Below are 26,171 nucleotides of genomic sequence, written 5' to 3' on the forward strand. Positions count from 1 at the left end.
TCTCCCTTCTATGACAAGTCCTATCCAATAGGATACGAATGGAAAAGGCTTGTACAACCTCCAGGTTGTGTCCTTACGCAACAGCACCTCCTCTCTCTTACTCTGTCTTGCTGGCTAAAAGAAGGATGTGGTGACAAGTAATACAGCAGCTATTTTAGACATTGAGAAATAAATCATGTAAGAAAAGAATAAGGCAAAAGGGTTCCTCAGAGCTACAGTATCAGTCCTGGATAATTATGTCTAGACTATGATATAAGACAAATTTGTGCTATGTTTAAGCCATTGTTATTTAATGTTTGCAAAAGCAATGAAACCAATATCCTAACTCAATTTAGAACATTAATTGCTATCTTGTAGGGCACTAAAAAGTCTATGAAGTTGTACTAAATCTACCCTGACTTAATGACATGTCCTCAATGCTTGCTTTCTCTATTAATAATTTTCTAACATATGCCAATTCTTTATTTTTTCGGTTTTTCAAGAAATGAATGTGTATTATGTCAAGAGGCAGTATATACTTCCTGCCTAGATTCCTGCGAAACAGAACTTTTTGTCATCTTAAAGAATTCACTGTTGCTAAAGTTCTTCATCAGAAATTGATACAGAATTCATTTTTATGATATCTGCATATTCACATAAAGAATATATTAGGAAAATAACATAAAACAAATATATTCAAAAATATTAGAAAGCAAGTGTTGAAGAGCTAAGGGATAATTGAAGCAACCACCCTAGCAATTCCACAAGTTCAAGAATAAAAGATAACTGAAACACATTCTCAAAGTGCAGCCACATGACAAAAGAATTTGCATGGAAGTGTTGTAACCTAATCCTAACAACTCTCTAATAATCTAATTCAACAATCAGGGTTTCTACACTTCAAATTTTAAAAGACTCCTCTCAAAGTACTCTACTCAACCTTAGTATATTAACAAGATTTAGCTGTTACTACTCTCCACATATACCATAAATCAACCCATCAAAATTTGACTCCTTCCTCCCTCCCCCTTTCTCCCTCTCCCCGCCAACCCCCGTTCTCTACCAGTCAAGTTGTCTGTGATCAATCACATTTTCCATGCATACTAGAATTGAAAGAACTATGGGCCTTCACATCTATCTCAGGGCAGCATTTTCAAGACCATCCCAGTTGGGTCATTTTATACACAAGTTTATTTACTGACAACAGCATTTCCTAAAAGTGTTCATAGTAACTCTGTAAGTGAATGTGTATTCTGGGGGATGGTAAGGCGAAGAGATAGGACAATGTGTACTAAAATATGTTTGGGAAACTCTGTAGGCAGTCACAAGACACATTACAAACATGTTAGTTTCAATAAGTATTTCAGAAAAGAACACGTTTAATTCTTAAAACAAAGTTTCCAAACCAAAAATAAGTATAGAACACTTTTTCTTCAGTCTATGAAATTAACAGTTCAAAAATGTTGATCCTTGTAAAGACAACCAGTCATTCTTTAATTCATCCTCCCAAATTATTCAATCAAAAAGGATCTAATATTTTATTAGTTTTTTCCTCTTACATTTTTGTATTATAGTTGTACATAATGATGGGATTTGTTGTTATATATTTGTGCATCCACACAATATAACAATATAATTTGGCCAGGACCACTCCCCAGTACTTCCCCCTCCCTCTCCACTTCCTAGGCCTTGTTCCCTTTCCTCACTGATCTCCCTTTTTTCATAAGATCTGCCCCCACTTTTCCTTCTTCCTCTGTAGGTCCTCCATGAGAGAAAACATACGACACTTGACCTTGAGTTTTACTTACTTCACTTATCAATTTTTATCCATGGAGAAAACAGTTTTATCCATTTTCCTTCAAATGACATAATTTCATTTTTCTTTATAGATAATAAAACTCCATTGTGCATATATACCACATTTCCTTTATCCATTCATTCACTGAAGGACAAGTAGGCTGGTTCCATAACTTGGTCATTGTGAATTGTGCTGGGTATACATAGGCATACATGTTATCACTGTATCACTTTAGGATAAATAGTGAGGAATGGTATAGTGGGATCATATGGTGGTTCCATGACTTTTCTTTTAGGGAACCTCCATACTGATTTCCATAGTGGTTGTACTAATTTACAATGCAAACAACAGTGTAAAAGTGTCCCTTTTTTCTCAACATTTTCTCCAGCACTTATTCTTATTTGTATTCTTGATGACTGCCATCCTGACTGGTAAGAGATGAAATCTCAGTGTAGTTTTGATTTGCATTTCCTTAATTGCTAATGATGTTGAACATTTTTAAATATATTTGTTTTACATATTTTATTTTTTTATATATTTGTTGTATTTCTTTTTCATTAAGAGTTTAAACTCCTTTTCCTTGTAATTATTCAGTGAAAAGAATGGGATAAGTTTTTCTCCCTAATTCAGGCTGCAGTTGCAGGGCTGAATACTCCTTATTGATAACAAAGGTAATACAGCTGTCCCTCAGTATCCAAGGGGGAATTCATTTCAGGAACCCCGATGGATTAAAAAACTGCAGATGCTCAAATCCAAATATAAAATAGCACAGTATTTGCATATAAGCTAAGCACATCCTCTCATATGCTTTAAATCATCTCTAGATTACTTATAACACCTAACACATAAATGCTATATAAATTGTTGTTATACTGTATTGTTTAGGGAATAATGAAAACAGTGAAAAAGCTGCACATGTTCAGTACAAATGCAATTTTTTCCCCAAATATTTCCTATCCATAATTGATCGAATCCATGGAATCCATGGATACAGAAGGTTGACTATATTTCTGAATCTGCTCTGAACACCATAAACAGAGCTCCACATTTTGTTCATGTTACAACTTCATCCGCTCCTATAAGGAAAAAACAAACCAATGCCTTCTACATTACAGACAGCGAAGACTGGAAAAAATTAACATCATTCTAAATGCTGGAATATCATCATTAGGGAGTACCAGACCCTCTTCATTTGTGATTGTTATGTTACCAGTTATGTATTTCTTCATAGATTAATTTGAGCCAGGATGGTAGAGCAATATTTAGTAATCCTAACTTTGGTGTTCACTATTTTAAAAAAATTACTTATGAATGAAAAAAAATACAGAAATGCCCCAAAACAAACCAAATCAGTTTAATGTTAAAATAAGATTTCAAGTAATGGTAAAGCTTTTCCAGAAGAATTTTAATAATATATGATCCTAAGTACACTAGACCATTCTCCTACTCCTGAGCAACTTCCCCAAGCAATCCCTTTTCATAACCACAAGCACTAGTCACAAACATGTTCAGAAATACCCAGAAATAAAGAGCATATTTTAAAGACTTCTAAAGGTATCAAACAAATGCACTCATCTTCAATTCAGTCTGTTTATGTCATGTGTATATACTTACCACTGCTAATCTCTTTATTGCATAGTTTTAAAAGATAGAGAAAAAGGTTGTTAAATTATTCAAACCAAAGTGCTAAGTCCCAGAACTTGTTTTTTAAAGTGAACTCAATAATGAAGTTGAAAAAAGTTCATTCCCATATAAATTAATGATAAATTAATAAGCTACATATAATTAAAAATTTTACATTTGGGAACGAATGATGGTGGACCTACATGCAAATAAAAGATGCTAAAAAGCTGACTTATCAAAATTTTCCAGCAACTGAAAATCTCTATTAAATTGCTCTTTTATAAATCGACAATTGGTGGGTTTTTTTTTTTTTTTTTTTTTTTTTTGGTGTATGTGTGTGTGTGTGGTGCTAAGGATTGAACCGAGCGCCTTAAGCAGTGAGGCAAACACTCTACCAACTGAGCTATAACCCCAACCCAACAACTGGTATTTCTTATGATAACCCTAAAGATACTATAATGTTTTGCTTTATTTTCTGAATATGACTTGTCCATTAATTTTTAAGAAGTATCTTAATATTCGGAAAAATAATATCCCATTCTCAGATCAGACAAGGCAAGTATATATCTGCCATTCCTGCCATTACCGTAATAATGTTCCCCTACCTCAAATCTATCCCACATGCCAAAGTAATTAATATTCCCAAAACATCATTTTCATCAAGACACTGCTCTGCTAAAGAACGAAGAAACTCAAAAACCTCACATCCACATTATATGTAGAATAAAGGTCAAATAGCTTGACCTAATTTTCAAAATCTTTCACCATCTGATACCAATCTTTAGTCCTGGTCTTATCTTTCACCAATTACATACAAAAAGCCTCTAAAGCCGTGGATCCATTTATGTAACTAAAATACTTTGTGCATACCCTCATTTTTCCCTTGCCTCTTCCACAATCTCCTCTTTACCTCAGCTTTTTTTTGTTTTCTTTCCCCCTTCCAATGAGCTTTTCAAGCATTCATTTACTGACTCATTAGCCACAAATTAAGCAAATCCTATGCACTAATCCATGTTGTGTTTTGATGTTGGGGCTACAAAATACACAAAACTGAGTCCGTCCCTCCTTGGGCTCACAGTACAACAGGGCAAACAGACAAAGAAAAAAGTTGTTATAGCAGTGTCTATAGTAGAGGTATAAATAGAGGAAAAAGTGTGATTGCATATAAAGCAGGATAACTTCCAAGCTGCTTGGTGAGATAAGAAAAGGCTTTTAGAAAAGGTGACATTTAAGATTCAAAGATGGGTAGGAGTGTGTCAGGCAAAGAAAGGAAAGGAATTCCAGGCAGGAAAAAAAAAAAAAAAAAGCACATGCAAAAGCAGAGAAGAGAAAAACTTGGCCTGGGTGAAGAACTATAAATAGATCAGCATGGCTGGAGTCCAGTGTACATTAACTAATTCTACCAACACTTACTGTCCATTCTCCAACCCTCAAAATAGATGAAAAAGACATGGTATCTATCCCCAAAAGAATGTGCAAGGGTGGGTGATGAGAATGGAAAAGTAATGAAGAATCTTGTTTGACTTTCTAAGAAAACTTTTTCTTTACAAACAACTAAGCTAGAATTTATTAATTTGGATAAATATTATCCTTTTCCAAGTAGCCATCTTGTTGAAATTGTTTATTTCAATGATACTGTTATTAGTTACAAATAACTTTTTTTTTTTGTAGTTTCTTTACAAATGACTTCAGATACAGCCTGAAGCATCACAAATCTTTGTATTTCATTGGGAAAAATAGCAAATGTCACTAACAGCTACATTTCGTAAAGGTTTATGAGGAAGTTGTGGAAACATAAGTTTAAGACTGTTTTAGATCAATTAAACAACATCAGTCAGAAAATAAGAATTAGCATTTAGAGTTTATTTACTACCATATATTACTTTATGTACTAACTTTTTTACCACTCAAAACAATTCTATAAGTTATCTACTTTATTACTTGCCTTTTAGAGATGAAACTGAGGTACAGAGTAAACATGCCCAAGGTCATGAAACTCGTGGAGAAGATTTGAACCTAGAACCAAATCCTATCCCGCTATGGTATAGACCATTATGAAGGGGTAAAAACTTTAAAGAACAAACTCAATAAAACTATTTTATAACACAACTCAAACTGTTACAATGATACCTTTTCAGGACAACAGATACAAGTACATGACCTCCACTAAAGGTGACAGCTTTGAAAAGCAACAGTTACAATTAGCTTAATTTGTTACATTTGCTTAAAAATAAAATCAATCTTATTATTTTATTGTTGTAACTGAAGGATGTTTCCTTCCTAATCGCAAATCATTTAACCCTACACTGTACCTGGTAATATTAATTCCAACAAAACAAGAAGTACTAAGCACTTACTCAGAACCAGACACTGTTACCTACTCAAGATGGGGGTGGAGATGGAATAGCACAATTCCTGCTGTAAATAGCTAAGATTCAATAGGAGAGATGGAGGGCCAGCTTACGGCAGATAAAAAAGGTTTTTAAGGCCCAATTCTTATGACAATTAACTAGGGGGAAAAAAATGCAAGACATCTGTTCACAGTGCTCTGTATTTTTACCTGAATATGCTAAGATACTAGGAGATTCAATATTTTCCCTTTCAGGTACTGTATTTTCTAACTTGTGTACAACAAGCATGTATTGTAATACTTTGATAACTGAGGAAAATAAAGCATAAAAATTGAGAAGTAGAAAACTTAGCACTTGGTGGGGTTCTCAGTAACTGAGAAGATCTTTGCTAACAGAAGTCCCAAAAGTTTTAAATTCGAAACTTTAGAAATATATCCAAAGTATGACTACTTTTTACCACTTCAGGAGCTATGAACCTCAATGGTACAAACCCCCATCATTTTTCACTTGGATTAGAAGTCTCCTTACTTCTAAACTTGACCTCCCCACCCCAACTCTATCATCTATACACAACAAAGCACCCAGAAAAAAATCAGATAATGGCACTTCACTGCTCAAAATCTTCCAATGGCTTCAGTAAAATAAAAGGCAGAGACTTTGCAAGGGCCCTACAAGATCTGGAACCATATATTATCTCTAGATTTAACTACCTCCAACATTTCTGCTCTTCACTCACTCCTCCTTATGGTTTTTTGAACATTCGAGGCATGCTCCTTTGCTGTCCAATTTTATAATACTCTCTTTTGCTTATTTGTTTATTATTTGTCTCCTTTCACTACCTCCAAAAGAGAAATACTTTTCTCTATTTTCATCACTGATTATATCCTGTGCACATACAGTCTGGTATATGAAAAATAATTAATCATTATTCATTAAACGAATGAATAAAGGGCAATATTCTGCATAGCAGTTAATGTTTGGTCCTAGGAGGCAGAAGATAGCCCCACCATTCTGTACTAGAGTGAACTTGTGCAAATTATTTAATCTCTCTAAATCTTAGATTCTTTATTATAAAATAATGATGGTGGTATCAATCTTATAGTTTTAAGAATTAGAATAATGCAGATAAGCACAGTTCCTGGCAGAGAGTAAACATTAGCTATTACAATGACATTAACGATAAAAGATATACTCAGATATCAAGAACTAAGTTTTCTACTTTACTTAAGCTTTATTTTCCTTGATTAACACTAGTTTTATGAAACCAAGTCCCTGACAAAAATATTTTAAATTTTTCTCTTGAAATATTCTGAACTGTCAGCCAGATGTGGTGGCACATGCCTATAATACCAGCTTCTCAGAGGGCTGAGGCAGAAAGATCTGAATTCAAGGCCAGACTAGTCAACTTAGCAAGACCTTATCTGAAAAATAAAAAATAAATCAATTAAAAAAAAATTAAGGGTTAGAGATGTAGTTCAATGGCAGAATGCTTGCCTAGCATGTTCTAGGCCCTAGGTTCAATCCCCAGTACCACAAATATTCAGAACTATCTAGTTGTTCTTAATGTATAGTTACCTTGGATTTCAGTCCATTAAGAAAGGAATATTCTTATGGGATTAAAGTTCAAAATGATGAAATTCAGATTGAGAGGGCCTAGTTTATTTTTTTGTAGGGAAAAAATAATACTGAATAAGAGCCACAACTCCCATATGTTTCTACCAAGTTATTATAGCATTTCTACTATCTACTTTTTCAGAAATAGTAGTTTACAAAATTCTGGATCTTCACATGCCAGTTTAAAACAAAGGCACTACTACTATGTGTGACATCAAGATTCTGTTCTCATGTTGTAGATTATTAACAGAGATGGAGGGAGATTAGAGTATATTTTACTTTAAATTTTTTTTTTTTTTTTTTTTAAAAGGCTGGGCATAGTGGCACATGCCTATAATTCCAGCAGCTTGAGAAGCTGAAGCACAAGGATCAAAAGTTCAAAACCTGCCTCAGGAACATAGTAAGATCCTGCCTCAAAATAAAAAATAAAAAGGGCTGGGTATATGGCTCAGTGGTTGAGTACCCCCAGGTTTAACCCATGGTACTCCCCCACCCCCCAAAAAAAGTTTAAGTGCTATATAAAATTGCACAAAATGCCACATCTATCACAATGTTATTTTATTTTCTACAAACAGAATTGACACATGTTTCATAAAACCACACAAGAAAAAGTAAAGCTTAGGGCCAGATCACTGGAATGTTATTCTACTCATATTTTATTTAAGAATTTTGAATTCTTTTGAAATATCCCAAATTAGATTTCTCATTTACTTAGAGGCATAACATATATGCCTGAATTCATAACAAACTCCCCAGTGGTAAGAGATTCTAACTCAGTTCAACTGCAATGCATCAGATATGGAATTAAAGGCTTTAAGAAGTACATAAATAGTTTTTTTTTTTTTAATGTCATAACTACAAGACTTTGTTTGATAGTAAAACGAGAGTAGTATATTAAAACTCACAAAGCTAAACTCTAATCTGACATTAGCAAGGGGACTTAAAGGCTTTTTTCCTGATCCATAAAACAGAATAATATCTATCTGGTAAAGCTATTGTGAAAATACAGTAAGATGAATATTTGTAGAAATAAACTATACATGAACTGTACTGCAGCACATAAATCTTACTGCAAAAAAATAGAGAATTTTTTAAATGGAAACAAAAAATGAACTGTCATAATTCTGTAACTACCTAATTGTCTTCATGTTTTGTTTATTCCCTACAAATCCTTCCCTACAAGTCCTTATATCCATATACTTTTTTTGTACAGTTACAAGCCTGTGCACCTGGGAAAAGTCCTTCTAGCATGTTTTTTTTTTTAGAGCCAGATGGCCCTCATTCAATTACCAGCTCCTTAACTTACTGTGTGGTTTGGGGCAAGGTTCTTAAATCCCTTTATCCAGTTTTTTTCATTTATTACATGAGGATAACAGATCTATGTTACAGGGAGGTATGAAGAAGAAACGAGTCAATGTAAACCACTCAGTATAATGCTTGGCACATGGTCAATTCAGTAAGAGCTAGGGGGAAAAATGGTACTCTAAAAAAAAAAAAAAAAAAAAAAAAAACTTAGCATGATGCCATAAACAAAAAGTACACTATTAAAGTATAATAAGAATAAGGCATAGTGGAGCATGCCTATAATCCTGGTGACTCCAGAAGCTGGGCAGGAGGATCACAAGTTCAAGGCCAGCCTCAGCAACATGGCAAGGCCCTAAGCATTCAGAGAGACCCTGTTCAAAATAGAAAACAAAAAGGGCTGGGGATGTAGCTCAGTGGTAAAGTATCTCAGGTTCAATCCCCAATACCGAAATAAATAAATAAATATAAAAAGACTCCAGGACACTTTAAATTTATTGTTTTCAAATTAAATCTCCCTATCACTCCTTTGTTTAGATATACTATAATGTATAATAGAACCCATCTATTGCTTCATACTTCCAGTAGAGGTCTCCATCTAAAAAATAATGTACTAGAATGAAAAATAAGAATTCCTCATTATTTTTTAAAAAGAAGAAAAATATATTTTTAAAAATTAGTGGCCATCTTTATCAAACATGTAAGTCCAGGTTTCTCCAAGCAAAACATTTAAAATAAAGAATTATCTACAGTAAAGTGATTTCCCTCAGTGATCGTTATATGTTTTGCTATAGGCTTACCAACACTCAACTGTGTTACAAATACAATCTTTTGGACAGATGAGACTGTTTCACACAAATGATAAAATAATTTCTCCCCTCCACTGGCCAACAAATTAATACCTGTGCCTTACAGATGGTTTAAATCAGTAGAATCATCTTAACATAAAAGTAAAGGCCATGTTTTTATAGCAAAGAAATCTCTGACAATCTTATACAATTATTCCTTTGAAGACAGAATGGAGTGACTTGTATAAAAGAGGCAGCTCTGAACTGGTTTCTACTTCTCCCTCTCATCATTCCACAGTAGTGACCTAAAGCAAGTCAATAAGACTTATGTAGGCCGGCCTACCAAGAAAACAAACAAAAAACCCCTTACTTATCCTCTACCAAAAAACACTGGACTGGCTAGACTACCCTCTTAAAATCCCTTCTGATAACTAAGACTGATGATACTATAAATTAATAGATTTGGTAGTCATACCCAATTGTAGCTATGCTCCTATCTTTTAGGAATCTAAATCTTCAGACTTTACTAACCTATACTACACTACTAAGGTAACTATTAAATTTGTATACAATATCTAATATGTACTTCAACTTAGTCCCTTACATTTGTAAGACCTGGTAAATTCCTGTAATTGGTTATAACAAATAATTGAATAAGGAATCACCAAGTAATTTGCTTAAAGACATAAAGAGTGCACACACACATACTTATCTAAACCCCACAGTTTACAAAAGTAGAAATAAAAAAACAAGAGATGTTCTAAGCAACTCTTGGTTATTAAAAAAACTTTCTAGTTTCAAATTAGGTCAAATTCTGAGGATCAGATATACAATGTAAAATTTAACACATTTAATTTAGTGATGATATATTTGAATGGATTATGCCAAATATATAAAATACCTGACTATGATTAAGGTACAAATTTATTTTTTCTTTTATGGATGGTAGATAACTATAATGAAGAAGTAACCAAATCAGTTACTTCTTAACTTGAGAATATAAAAATACTGATTTAAATTACCACTTTACTTTTGTATATCAAGGAATGTAATGGCCAGCAAAGAAAACTAAGTAAAGATTTCTAAATGGATTTGTAGAATGGGAAATAGTTCTCCAAAGTTATCATTTAGCACTATAACAGATTTTTATTTATATATTAAATTCCCAGAACATGAAAAACATTTATAGTCAAATATAGGCTGCAAAATTTAATATTCATCATTAGCTCCCTTCATGAAGAAAAAATGAAATAACTGCAGATTTAAAAAAAAAAACTCAAACAGATAAAACATACAAAAGATATCACTAAGTCTGACTCCTGACTCTAATAATATTGCTCATTCAATAAACACATATGGAATACTTTCATATATCACAGGGTTATTATTATAAAAGTTCCAAGTTGGGACTGCATCAAGAACACACAGCAGGTCAGGAGCAAGGGTGCCTATAACCCCAGGTACTAGGGATGATGAGGCAGAAAGATTACAACTTTGAGGCCAGCCTGGACAACATGGAGAGACTTGTCTCAAAACAAAAATAAATAAATAAATAAAAGGGCTGGGGACGTAGCTCGGTGGTAGAGCAACCCTGGGTTCAAACACCAGTACAGCAAAAACAAACCAAAATAAGCCCCTCTCCACCCCCCAACAAAGAACACTTGGCAGGCAGTATCTTATTCAATGAGGAAATGCTAGCAGCATCAAACTAAAACCATCATCAAAACAAGTCTCCATTACAAGATGTCTCCATTTAAACATTGCATAGATATGCTGGCCAATGCAATTAGACTAAAGAAAATAATTAGAGATATAAAAGTTACAAAAGAAGAAGTAAAACAGCCCCTATTTACAGATGACATGCTAATATATGTGGAAAATTCTAAAACAAACAAAAAGCACCGAAGGAGAAAAATAGTAAAACAATTCAATAAAGCAGCAGATTAGAAAATATTTCTTAAAAATTAATAGTTTCCATATAAACAAACAACCAATCAGAAGATTACAATGGAAAAGAAAACCACATTTTCAAAAGCAACAAAAATGATAATATCCTTCAGAATAAACTGAAGAAATATTTAAACCCTATATAAGGTTATATATAAACTGTGCCTAATGACACAAAAATTAATGGAACAAATGGGGTTCCATTGTTCTTGGATAGGTCAACTCAGTATTGTCAAGATATTGGTTCTCCAATTTATAAATTTAATGCAATACCTATAAAAAGAACAATAAGCTTTTTTGTGGGACTAGAAAAAATTGACACTTAAAGTTAATATACAAACACAAACATAAAAGAATACTGAAGAAAACCTTGTTTAAAACAAAACAAGGAGCTGGGGTTGTGGCTTAGTGGTAGAGCACTTGCCTAGCATGTGTAAGGCACTGGGTTTGTTTCTTAGCACCCCATATAAATAAATAAACAAAATAAAGGTCCATTAACATCTAAAAAAAAAACTATAAGAATGAGCCTCCAGGCATGGTGGTTCACACCTATAATTCCAGCAACCCAGGAGGCTTAGGCAGGAGGATCCTGAGTTCAAAGCCAGCCTCAGCAACTCAGCCAGGCACTAAGCAACTCAGCAAAATGTTGTTTCTAATAAAATACAAAAAAGGGCTGGGGATATGGCTTGGTGGTTAAGAGACACTGGGTTCAATCCCTGGTATATATAAGAATGACACTATCAAATACTAAAACAGGCTATAATACCTCAATAATTGAAATTAGTAAGACGCCATTTAATCCTTCAGATTGGTAAAACTTGGAAAGCTTGACAACATATGGCAAGGCTTTGGAAAACAGGCACTTTCATAAACTGCTGGTGGAAATTCAAAATAGTTCTCTCCTACAAAGGGAATTTGGCAATATTTAACAAAACTATATATATATATATATATATATATATATATATATATATATATATATATATTTATCTTTCCATTGCTACTTCAATTCCCACTTTAGAAATTTACTCTGAAGATACATCTGCAACAATTCAAAAATAGGTTTGTATAATAGATATGGAGAAGATCATTCATCATTATATACTATGCTAATATACTGAAAATAACCTAAATGCCATTATGTTGGGGATTGGTTGTGTAAAGTAGGATGCACACACATAATGGAACACTATGCAACTGCCTAAAAAAGGGGGGAAAAAAAACAAAACTAGACTCTATAAACTTACTGTTAAGTTCTTCAAGAAGTATTAAGGTGAAGAAAGGCAAAATACAAAAGAAGTGCTTTCTTCATTTAGAGAATGAAAACTAATATATAACTTATATATGTGTGTGTACATCCTCATTTTTGCAAAAAGAAACAAAAGAAGGATACCCTGAAACTACAAAAATTGATTAACAACTAAGCATGAGTGGGAACGAATAGAAAAGATAAGGAAAGCAAGGGAGTAACCTCCAAGTACACCTTTTCTTAAACTCTGCTGTTAGAAATCTTAACATATTCAGTAATGAAGTTAAATGAATGAAGTTAAAGGATGAGTGGAAAACAAAATTGAATACAGATGGGAAAATAATAATTTTATTATATTTTAAGTAACACCCAGGAAAAATAACCCCACCATTGTGGTGTGATTTTGTTTGTTTTTTTTACACAGAATCTCCCTATATCACCCAGGCTGGCCCTGAACTCCTGGGTTGAAGAGATCCTCCTGCCACAGCCTTCCCAGTACCTGGAATGATAGGTGTGTGCCACCCCGCGGGGCTATACAGTGAATTCTTTTTTTTTTTTTAGGCCAAACCTCTAACAATGTATGTTCAGTCCAAACACAAAAAAGAATTGCAAACAAATCTATTCTATTTGGTAGGTTTGATTTTGGTAGTGATATGGGTGTAAGAATTCTGAAAATATTTCATATGTATTATAGAACTGAGAAATGAGTAAATATACTGTTGTAGGACTTAGAGTTTCCATTACAGGTAAAGAAAGAAGGGGGAAAAAATTATGTGGACTGTAATTGGAGGTATCAACACAGCCTCATGATTTTCAAAATACAAATGCTTTTATATAAAATAAATGTATTTCCTAGCACTGTCCTCTAGAAGAGCCTAGAAGAAAAAATTACCCAATAACAACTAACATATCTATTACCCAGATCTTGGTTTCTATGTACCATTCCACACTAAAAGAAACAAGACTTCTTAGAGAAAATAGCTGATTCTAGAGCCATGTAAGCAAAACACAAGTCAACCCCAGTAGATCTTCTATTATCAGAAAACAAGGAAAGGCTTAAAATATATATATGTATATGTGTGTGTGTGTGTGTGTGTGTGTGTGTGTGTATATACACATCTGAAAAAGAGAATGGAAAGCCATTCTGAAAGGGCTCCCACTGCCAAATTCAAGCAGCAAACACATAGCAAAAATAGATTTTTAAAAACTATATAAAATGAAAATCTAATGAATAAATAAGAATGAAAATAATCCCCTTACTATAGACTACTAGCTTATAAATACAGAAGGAATGAAAGAATTAGAAAATAAGTATCATGCAAAAATCACAGTAATAACTGATTCAAATGCAAGAACACCAATTGTTATTAAGACTAGGTACAAATGTGATGGTGAGCAAGATATTTTCATGGTCTCAAAGTATTTTCCCATAGGTTAACTTAATTACAAAAGAGAAAAAAAAAACTTTCAGTGGAAAACCCAGGAGAATACCACCTTAACCAAAATTAACATCAGCAATAATAGAACAAAAGGATATCTAGTGCCTTTTGCCAAAAATGCCTAACCTAAATCTGACTCTAAAAAAAAATTACCAGAAAGATACAAATTTTATAGTAAATCTGACCCATAATGTTTAAAACGGTAAATCATGCTAGGTGTGGTGGCACATGCCTGTAGTCCCAGGATCACAAGTTCAAAGCCAGCCTCAGAATTTAGCAGGACCCCAAGCAACTTAGGGCCTGTCTCAAAATAAATGGGGACCTGCCTCAGTGGTTAAGACCCCTGGGTTCAATCCAGTACCAAAAAAAGAAAAAAGGCAACATCATAAAAGATACAGAAAAGCTGAAACACTGGAAATAAAACAACTAAATGTAATATATGATCATGGATGGGATGCAGTGGTATAAAAGACATTTGGGACAACTTGCAAAATCTGATTTAAGGTCTGTATGTTAGATAATACAGTTGTATTCATGTTCAAATTTTCTGAATTTGATAACTGCACATTTTTACATTAGAGAATGTTTTTATTCTTGGATAATATGATTAAAATAATTACAGGTCACTATATCAGTAATGATATCAACTGATTAAAGAGCAATAATAGTAACAATACTGTATAAAAACAAATATATAAAGCAAAAATGACAAAATAATAATGAACTGATAGAGCTAGATGAATTGTAAATAAAGGTTCACATGCAGGTAGCAAAAAATAAATAAATAAGCATAGGGGATGTGGCTCAGTGGTAGAGCAATTTCCTAACATGTGCTAGGCCCTGGATTTGATCCCTAATACTACAAATAATAATAATAATAAATAATTAACCATTTTAAACAGAGAAAAGATGGCGTAGGAAAGAAAAATGAATGACTATCCCTTTCAACTGGACTATCCCAAAAATCAGACAAATTTTTTACTACTAGATTGAATTAATATATTCCAATGTGGAGCTAGCTGGAAAAAAGGACTCCAAAATTCACAAGTTTGACTCTTTAATGGTATAAACTGAAAGCCTTATATCAAACTATAAGCACTGTTGACAGGTTTCCTATTACTTGTGAGCACACTTGGAGGTTCAGACTACAGTACTAACTACTATTTAAAAAGAACTACACAGTCTGATTTAAGCTCAAGCAAATTCAATCTATGAAACATGGAAAGTGTGATCAACCTTGGTATTATTATTTTTTAAGCTATCTTTATTTTTTGTTTATTTATTTTTATATGGTGCTGAGGATCATATGTGCAAGGCAAGCGCTGTGCCACTGATGCACAACCCCAGCTGAATCTGGGTATTATTACTGAGAAATTTAAATTCAGCCACAAGTCTAAAATACTAAGGAATTAGACATTGTTGGTATTGTTAGGCATTATCTAGGTGTAGAGCCCTAAACTATGGCCTCTACCATATTATTTTCTTTTTACATTTTCATTTATTTGTTTTTGCAGTGCTGAAGATTGAATCTAGTAACTTTTACATATTAGAAAAGCACTAGACCACCAATCTATATCCCCAATCTTTACCCATTTTGACAGAATAATATGCCCACTGACCTCACATATTTATACTAACATTTTACTCACTTGAAATTAATTACTTGCAGAAGTACAAAATAAAATTTCAACCTGAAAACTTTACTGTGAAAGAAAATCCATTATAATTATATAAAAAACAACATCTCCATGCACATAACAACTAACCACTGAGCACAGTAAGAAAAAATTGATCAAGTATGATGATAAGAATGCAAAATCAGAATTATAGACACTTGCCATATTTTACAATAAGATGTATATCCAAACAATGAATTATCAATACAGCTTAATTCAAATTCTCCTTCATCAAAAAAACAACTTTACAGCTTAGCCCTGTTAAATGGTACTAAAAAGTGATTTACTGGCAAAAACAAAAGTCATACATACCTGAACACGGTATATACCTAAAGATACTTAGCAAATGTGCATTATAGGGTAGAAGGGTATGTTTAAGATAATGCTTTAAAAATGTAAAGTAGGTCTATTCCCAGGGAAAGAAGTGGGACGGTGTGTTCTGAAAATATGTAAAATATATTTCCTGACTGGCAATTGTGGCTGACATTTAAGATTAGGAGTTAGATACAAACCAGAGATTGTTCTTTATTTGTTTCTTTCAAGAAGTAACCCATATGCCTCAGAAAGAAAAGTTTGAGTGGTATAAATAATTCTTTTCTAAATATGTTTTTAAGATTAACAGCAATTATTTCTTAAATGTGGAAAAAAAGTCTCACAAAGAAAATGTTTTTGAAAAATGAAGATATTGCATTAAACAAACTATTTATTAGTATTGTTATTTTTATAGGAATTCACATGTTAACTTCCCTAAGTAGTACTGAAATAGTCCTCACCAAGACAAGGATTTAATAAACTCAATATAACAAATGTATCCCATCTTGGAAGAATATTTTCAACACCTATATTTTAAAAAGTTATACATTAAGAAAATTATCCATTTAGAAATGACTAAAGGAAAACTTATTTCTAGTTAATTTTTTAAAATTCAATTTATAAAACAAGATAAGTTAGGATTTGATAGTTCATTTGTTTCTCCTCCCCCACTCCCTTAACTGACATAGAGTTCTTGTTACCTTCCCTGAAGCCCAGACATGAAGTATAGGGTGTGTCCAGGCTCTGCTTAGAAATGACAGGTGCAGCTTAAGCAGGTGCCCCTAGACCAGATTGTCCCCTGGAGGTTTTGTTCTGGATGAAGCCCTGGCCAATGTTTTGATGCCAAGTTAAACCAGTTATCTCAGCAACTAAATTGGTTTCATTACAATACTTAGATCAACTGTTCTCAAACTTAGTGTACTTAAGAATCACCTGAGGCATTCTTTTAAAAATACAAAGTTTTAGACTATTAATAGCTAAAACCACTGATCAATCTTAGCATTACTAAATGAAAACAACTAAACTTTATAAGCCTTGTGATATGATGAAAAGCAAAGCACTACTTATGAAGTATATCTAAAATATTGAAGCTGTATGTTACCAACCTTTAGATAAATTAATTTTCAAGAAATAATACCGGATAGAGGAACAAGTTAATTGACACTAGAAGGAAGTAATCGACCAAATCCAGAATTTGGGACAATCTAAATGACTAATGACCCAATTAGTTTAAACAAATCAATGGCACAATGTGAAAAGAGAAAGGGAACTGTTAAAGACTTACAAGATTTAAATAGCCCAAACATCAAAAGCAACACATTCTTCCTGCCCTCCCCTCCAAAATTTCTGTTGCAATAAGTAGTAGAGTACTGCAAACACTGTCATTGGTATTAATGGAATCATGGATCTACCATTTGGGGGCAACATCTCAGAATGTAATAGCTATTCACAGACATCATCTAGAGATTTCAGTTCCAGCAATAGGTTATTGCAATGTACCTAGTCAAATGGGCATGTATTTTGTAAAAATGAATAAACCCTCTGAATTCACAGCATAATGAATATGCAATATTATCCAAGCCCAAGTGAAATTTCTTTGTTTTGAAAAAGAAAAATGTCTGATCCCATTTTAGAAACAATTCTTGGAAAGCTTAATGAAATTCATAACCTGAATGCTGAGATTGAAAATTTGCTTTTTACCAACTCTTTATTACAAGACCCCTAAAAGTTTTACTTCCTCCATAACACACTAGTAAATTTTATGATAGGTGACCAATACTGATTACCACATATGCATTTTTATGCACTTCTGAATAAGCCAAACGAAGCTGTGAACTTTTTTGACTCCACTATGAACATATGAACTAATAATATTACATGTATTTACTTTAAATTCAAGTCATTTCCATAAAAATTGCACTTACAATTTCAAGCCATAAAATATTTAAAGGTAATGTTTAATACGAACATCTCCACTGTTAAAACACCAGTAAAGGTTGGTCCTTAAACCAGTCTCAACTTCTAAACAGCTTTTCCCTAATATCAAAATTCATGATATGACTTTTCAGTTTTTGAAGTCATGGTAGTGAAGCAAATACTAATTTTTATCAGGACTAGCATTGTAATTCAACAAAAGTAATTATTACTGTACCAAACAATTTGATAAATAATTCTGCCATGATTCGCTAGAGATTTGTTTAGACAAATTTTAAAAACAAAATTTCAAGTACAAACATCCTGTTTTTAAAAAGCAGAATCTAGTTAGAATGATGAACAGGAGGGGGAAAAAGGAGCAGGTACTTAACTTTTGGGGGTTGCTGGTTCAAATAAGAGCCTTAAGTGTAAAGACTAAACCATTACGGGCATGGCAGTTGTGCACACCTATAATCCCAGTGGCTCAGGAGACTAAAACAGAAGGATCACAAGTTCAAAGCCAGCCTCAGCAACTTAGTGAGGTGCTAAGCAACTCAGCAAGACCCTGTCTCTAAATAAAATATTAAAAAGGGGATGTGGCTCAATGGTTAAGTGCCCCTGGGCTCAATTTCCCAAACTGTGTTCAGAATAACTTAGTAGGACTTCCTCAAGCATGGGGTATTGTAACATTTTAACAGTGTAGTGGTGTTTGGGGAAAACCATTCACTATGAGGTGATAAAAGAGACAAAAAATAGTGTGAATTTCCAAATTTTCTGGAGATCACAACACACATTAACAAAACAAAGTCTTCAAGAAATACTGTGTAAACTAACCCAACTTTAGCTTTACTGCTCAGATCATTAGGCTTCATTTCAAGAAAACATGTTAACATTTCAGGAAAACTAGTGTTTCACAGAGGCTAGTTGGAATTTTTACTGTAATTGACCTTGCATACCAAAGAGGAGGATGATGATGATGGTGGTGGTGGTGGTAATGGTGGTAGTAGATCAAAGAAGCAGCTCTTACTCTATTTTACCACCCCCTACTCTATCCTGCTCCATATGTCTTCATAATTCCCAATTCAGGCAAAATTCATTTTTATCATTAATCTTTAGTAGGCCTAGAAAATGCACAATAAGCAGCCTTCATAAATAAGAATAAAAAGTTTTCTTAATACATATTAAGTATTTGCTTGACAATATAGTTAAATTCCAAGGAATTAAAATCTTTGTTTTTCCTTCCCTTCCCAACTTCCAATTTCATTTAGTTGGAGAATATAAGAGATCCACAGTCGTGATAGACTTTTCTATCAAAGACATTATAGTGGATTTTGCATACAATCAACTATGAAAATACGAAGACCACAACAGAACAGAAAAGTAGAAATATAAAAGAATGCCTCTATTCAAGATTAGACATTTTTAGTTAACAACCAAGGCAGAAAATTTAAATGCAAAAAAGAATGTAAACATTTTAGGAGTTATGAAATTCTTAGTTTGTATCCTCAGCAAAATCTGTAACCTCAGTGAACTACCTATCAAGAAAAAAGTAGACAATTCCTACTTTAGGCAAATCTAAGCTGTCTGAAAACATGGCTTCTGAGATACTGAAAACATTGATTCCAAGACACCAACATTAACCTAAGTGAGCTCTGAACAGTCTTTCAACATTCTCCACTTTCTACTCCTATTTTCGAAGTCCACATGCCTTTCAAAAATGTAACATAGTATTAGAAAATAGCAAAATCAGGTTTATGCAAAATTTGAGTTTATAAAATTAAATTTAAAATACATACATGAATACTTATTCAGACACAATTGTTTCCCCAGTCATTACTTTCTTTTCTTGAAAGAGAATTATCTGTTTATTCAGTCTGTTAAGTAAATTCAATGTGTTACTTTATTTACTTATTTATCACAATCTTGAAGTCTTTCACTTAACTTCAAGTAACCAATAAAAGGCTTTCACTTATAATAACTAATCTACATGGTGGATACTACAGAACACATATTCATGTCACTCAACTGATAAATCTAAACTTCATCTATAGAGATAACTTAAAGAAGGGCTTTACTTACCAAGAAATAAAAAGGACAATAAATTAATAATTCAATTGAAAATTCACTCTGGTGAATGCAACTGTACAATTATGTTTCTGATTACACTAAAGGTAGGTATATATTTTTTAAAAATCATTTACTATTACAAGTTTCAATGCAAGAAAACTTCTAACAGTTTGAACAAATTTTCAATGTATAAGATATCTCCTTTCCAAAAAATCAAGTTTTCTAAACTTATATGGAAATATCAAGTTAACCTTGACTATAGTTGTACTACTGGGATCAGTAAGTGAAAACAAAATTCAACTAAATATTTGAAATATTTACCTACATCTTCATTTAAAAAAAAAAAAAAAAAGCTTCAAATTCTTAACCCAAAAAGGAGTAGCAAATATCGCAATCTTAATACCAAAACAGAACAAAAAATAAAATTTGCTAATTAAATATAGAACACATCAGACATAAATTTCCTAATATTTTAATTTATCAAAATCAAATCACCTTCATAACAATATGAATTATAAGACTGATTAAATACTACTGAACATATACCATAAACACAACTTTTATGTCCAATTTATGTATGACCTTCAAACATTTAAATTTTTTCTTTAATTTCTCCATATATAAAATTTAGGAAATTATCCTTTCATACTTCCAAAAATATTCCAACAAACATTTGTGCAAAATATTAAGATGTCCATGTCAAGGAAGAAACTAAAAGTAAATAAGAACACAAATATCACAGATGCTTAATATACAATTATTAATATTATTATTATTATTATGTTTATTTAGCAGTGCTGGAAATCAAACTCAGGGCCTCGTGCATACTAGGCAAGCACTCTACTACTGAGCTACATCCCCAGCCAACTAATACCCAATTTTTAAATATACGACTTTTACACATTATCAGTAGGCATTTAGTTTTTAAAAGTTAAATGCCAATGTTAAAACAAATAATCAACAGCATTTTCATCTTGAGATCAAGAAATCTTTATAGACAATCTACACATGAATAAATGTATGTCTGATAAAACCAAGCAAACTTTTGTCAGACCATTGAACTCAAATCTCTCTATATTTAATGACTATATTTGTATCAAAAAAAAAATAAGTGTTAGAGCATAGTCATGGTCAGTAGTTTGCTCTTATTTAAATGTTTATAATATTATGAAAACATGTAAGATACCAGACTAACAGCCATTCATCCAATTAATAGTAAAATCACAAGGAATATGAGCAAATATTAAACTTGTAGAGAAAGTAGAACTAACATATGTAATGACAGTTATAATAGATCAAATGAAAAAGCAGCTCATATTAAAAAATTATTCTACATGCGATTTATAAAACATGCCACATTATCTGCTCATCAAAAACCATGATATTTAATTTGATGTAGCAAAGAGGTAACTTATGAAGTCACCTGATCACTATTTCTTACCATGAAAGGGTACTATCATGGTTAAGTAACAAAAATACTGTTAAAGCTTGACATTTATTCTGTCAGTTAAGATTTTTTCTGAGGTAGGTGTAAAACCCAGCATAATAAATATCCTCTGATTGTGCAATATTACACCAGTAGAGAAAATTCTTACAAGGTTGACAGTACTCAATTTTTAACCAGCATATTTCTTTTGTTTTTTTGTTTTTTTTTTTTAACAAGCCATGCAAATCTTCACATGGTTTATTTTCCAAAACAAATGCTTCAACTTTTTCCTAGTAGCCTAGCTACAACCCTACAAAAACAAACCTGGAGAATGACATATGGAGGAAAAACAAGTTTAGCTAAGGACATAGTTCAAAAAGCAGTTTCTAACAAGAAAAGCCCAAATTGATCAGAGAACAATGAAAATACTTACAAACAACCTTGAAACTGTATAGTCAAAATAGTATTCATAAGCATAATTAAAGGATGATATAATCCCATGACAGAAATGACAACTGGTGTTTATGATTAACTTTTATAAAAAACTGAAGCCCAGACATTTAATTGATTATGCTAAAACTGTTAGTTTGTAATTAAAAATTAAAAAATACACATCTCATGAGCCACAAATATGATACAGTGTCTTTAGGATATTAAATTTCAATCGATCAATCAAACACATACCAGGCATAACTTTAAAATATGTATTTTAAACAGTACAAAATCCAAATATTCCGATTGGCATAAAACCAGAACATGTATTAACATGTTCCTCAGTATTAGAAATGAAAATGAGCCAATGACTATCATCACAGATATAAAATTCCTATTTCTCACCCCATTACTAAATCAGCAATGTGGGAGATCAGTTTTGTTTGAGTTTTGAATTTTTATCCCTTTAAGATGTATTCTGACACACATCACACACACACACATAACACACACTGTAACAACTAACCATATTTAATATCTTCTAGACTTCCTATGGAATTCAATAACTACTCCACAAAGTTCTGTGAATTCTTCAGCTTCAAGCCTGATGTCAATCTAAGATAGCCAATAGAAAGTACACCTGTGCAATTACTGCATTTCCTATTTCAGAATGCTGAACATAATACAGAATAACTCTTGAGAGCATTTGAAGCAATACAAAACAAATTATGCAGAAGCCACTAACAAAAACAGAAGGATATCCTGTAATCTCACTATTATCAATATTTATTAGAAAGTACTAAGTGCAAAAATTATTATTTTAGTTTTAAATATCAACCAATTAAGGACCCTCCATGGGTAAATAAACAAAAATAAAAACATGACTTCATAGTAAATTACAATCTGAAAGTATTCCTAGAATAAAACTGGGAGGAAAAAAATAAAAATATTACAAAAGATATTATCTAGAGTATATCACATACCAACTGAATATGAAATTTACTTTTGTCAAATAAGCAATCAAAACATAAGGGAAAGAATAAAAGAAAAATCAAACAATAGTATGTAGTTTCATATTATCCTCATTTTTCTGAAGATCCTGAACATGTTTAGGTGGCTCAGAAATTCAACAAAAAAATTAGAATAATCCTGGTCATGTAAGGCACCTACATATTATGATAGGCAGAAATACTCTGTTGAAATACTACTGAATGACTCAGTACAAGACCATACGTTTCGTTTTTTCTTAAATTCTGAAAGTCCGAATTTTAAAAGGTAAAAGGAGTTCCCAAAACAAAGAAAAAAAATTTCCCAAAGGTTACAAAGTTTCATTAACTATATTAACTCTTTTACTAAGCATCACCTTTCTGCCCCTCAGTGGATATCAAGCAATCAGTAACAATGTCACAAAAGAATGTTTACCAAGATAGGGAGTGAGAAGTCACCTGTAATGATTTTGTATGAAAAATGTAAATAATCCTAAAATGAGTGAGGAAAACTTTACCTTCCTACAATCCCTCATCTTATTGACATTAAATGTTTCTCCGAATAAAATTAACAAGAGATTAGAAACTGTTTGGTGTGCAAGGTTTGCTTTTTGTTTTGGAAAAAAAGAAAAACTTCTCATAAGTCCCTTATTTCCAAATACTGTGGAAAAGTCTCTACTACTCACCGCAAGTAATACTGTTTTAAAGCAAAGGCAGCGTTAGAACAACTTCTGGGAAAGTTGAACTCTTCAACAATTTCTCCCCACTGATTCTTCTCAGAAACCTGTTAAAAACATTCACACTTGTCTGAAAGCGCTCAATCCAAGAAAAACCTAACCTAACCATGAAATAAATACCCATTCTGCAGAGATCTGTAGACACTAAGGCATCACTGGTTGGTTCAGATCGATCCGTAAGAGTTACTAAGCAAGGTCTGCTTGAATCACTGTGTTTTCACCAGAAAGCCCTGTATTTAGCAGCACTTGTTTTGTTTGGGGGGGGTATGGTGGGTTTGTTTTGTTTTTGAAGCCCGGACAATAACCAATCGCAAGTCCCTCTGTCGCCCCCTTTTAAATCTCAACGCGGTCCGTTTACACTTAAAGAAAAAAAAAAAAAGTTCAAAAGGATCAATACTGTTCCGGACAGCGACATCCGCGGGTTCTGGGGGGGCCGGGGCCAGATCCGATTCCGATCCCTCTCCCAGATCTATCCATCTCCATAGGCCCTTCTTTGAGGCCTACAGCTTCTGCCTAGCCTTGAAGCCTAAGATGGCTATTTGGAGACAGGTCCTGGTTTCTTTTGTTAGCTGTATAAACCGAGGGCGACCGGGCCGACGCGGTGCCCCCGGCAGCCGAGATCATTTCGCAGCCGATTATCGATGTTAAACCTGCCCGCGCTAATTTTGAGTTGCACGAAAACTGCTCTCAGAGTCTGTGTGTCTCTGTGTCTCCGCCTGTGCTAGAGCGGCAGCGGCGGCAGAGCTGATGAGCGGGCGGGCGGGCGCGCGGCGCGGGGCGGGCGCGGGGCTCGGGCAGGCGCCCCGCACGCCCGCACTCCCCGCAGCGGCGCTCAGACCCCGCCGGGCCGGCCGGGCACCGGGCAGAACGCGAGCCGGCGCCGGGCCGCCCGCCCGCCCGAGCCCCGCGCCCGCCGCGCGCACGCGAGCCACCAGGCCAAAAACAGCCCCGCCGCCGTCCGCCTCCGTGCCACCGGCTGCGAGCGAAAAGAACGCCTTTTGCCCCCGCGGGCAGCCCCCCCAGCCCCGAGCGCCCACTCCGGGGTCAAAGGAGACTTTTTGGAAGAGGCCAGCGAGAGGGAAATACAAATTAAAACTTCCACTCACCTTCGCGAATCCGCCTAAAGTAGTGACTCTGGTGTAGAGACCGTGAAGATCCAGCTCCTTCCCACCCACCGCAGGGATTTTTTTAAAAGGCGACCTGCGGGAGAGAGAAAGCCCCGCACTTGTCAGCCGGGACCCCGCGCCCGGCCCGGGCGGGAGAGCCCCGTTCGCCCCGGCTCGCCCCGGCGCTGCCCCCCCGGTTCTGCTCTCACCCTCTGCTGTGGTGGAACTGCCGCAGCTCGTCCAGGAAAGCGAGTCCCTTTCTCCGCTCGTCCGGAGGCGCCTTCCCCGTCGAGTTTGCCATTATTTTTTCAAAGGAGGTTTTTTAAAAACCCAGATCGGTGTTTTAAAAGCGCCCCCCGCTCCCAGCGCTTCCTACCAGAGCCCGGAGCCCATTCCTCGGCCGGCGGCGGCGGGGCTCAGTCATGGGCCGGCGGTGGTGGCGGCGGCGGCGGCGGCGGCGGCGCAGGGAGGGAGGGAGGGAGGGGGAGGAGGAGGAGGAGGAGGGGAAGGAGGGAGCTGGAGGCCAGGGGGAGAGGAGGGAAGGAGGGAGGGGAATTTCTAAAAAAGTTTAAAGAAATCGGAGCGAAACTAGAGGGGCAGGCGACTGCCGGATCCGCGCGAAGCCGCGGGGCGAGCGCGGCCCCCACCCCTTCCTTCCCTCCCTCCCCGCGGCCCGGCTCTCGCCCGCCTCTCAGCGCCGCCGGCCCTGGCGGCTCGGCCCGGGGACGCGATTCAACATGGTGCTGCTGCCGGGGGCGCGCGAGCGGGCGAGGGGAAAGGCGAGCGGACGGTGAGGGGCCGAAGCGGCCGGAGGCCCGGGAGTTTCGGCGGCGGCGGCGGCGGGGCTGGGGCAGGCGGGGCTGGGGGTGGGGAGGGGGAGGTCTGTGTGGTGGTTTGTGGAAAGCGGGGTGACAGCGTGTATTCCGGCCGCGGCTCCGCGGGGCCCTCGCACACATTCACGCGCGGCCTCGGCCGTGGCGGCCGGGGAGTCCCCGGGCAGAGGCACCGGCAACAGCCGAGCCGCTGCGCGCCGCCCGCCCGCTTGCCTGCCCGCCAGCCTCCCTCTCTGCCGCCGCCAGTGCCGCCGCCACGGCCCGGCAGCCAGCGCCGCACAGCGACCCCCGAGGGCCGGCCACGGCACTGCGCCTGGCTCCACACCGCCGCGGCAGCTCCTCGCGGGGAACAATAGACTCGGCTCGCCGGGCTTAGGGTTCATCTGCAATGTGCCGCACATTTCACACACACACAAAGCCGGCGGAAAGGGGGGCGGCGCAGGGAAACGGCCACTACCGGTTGTTCCAGGGTTAGGGGTGGAGGCAATGTTCGCGTCCCCTGCGCGGCTGTTGGAAGAGCCGCCTCGGAGTCTCCGCCCGTCCGCCCGACCGAACGGTGTGTCACTCGGAGGGAAAGGAAAAAAATCTCCGA

At 35.6% G+C, this 26,171-nt stretch overlaps 1 protein-coding gene across 1 annotated transcript in view; it reads right to left on the minus strand.

Moving 5' to 3' along the window:
• Positions 1 to 25,862, minus strand: part of Arid2 (AT-rich interaction domain 2) — a 180,652-nt gene extending 154,790 nt beyond the window's left edge. Inside the window, exons 1-3 of the mRNA XM_027934103.3 lie at positions 24,956 to 25,862; positions 24,747 to 24,840; positions 23,590 to 23,687 (exon numbers count right to left, since the gene is read on the minus strand). Coding sequence (XP_027789904.2) covers positions 23,590 to 23,687; positions 24,747 to 24,840; positions 24,956 to 25,047 — 284 coding nt within the window. The 5' untranslated portion in view covers positions 25,048 to 25,862. The remainder of the gene's footprint in view (positions 1 to 23,589; positions 23,688 to 24,746; positions 24,841 to 24,955) is intronic.
• Positions 25,863 to 26,171: the final 309 nt, after the last annotated feature.

The sequence above is a fragment of the Marmota flaviventris genome, chromosome 3 (genome assembly GCF_047511675.1).
Source record: "Marmota flaviventris isolate mMarFla1 chromosome 3, mMarFla1.hap1, whole genome shotgun sequence".
Classification (NCBI taxonomy): Eukaryota; Metazoa; Chordata; class Mammalia; order Rodentia; family Sciuridae; genus Marmota; species Marmota flaviventris.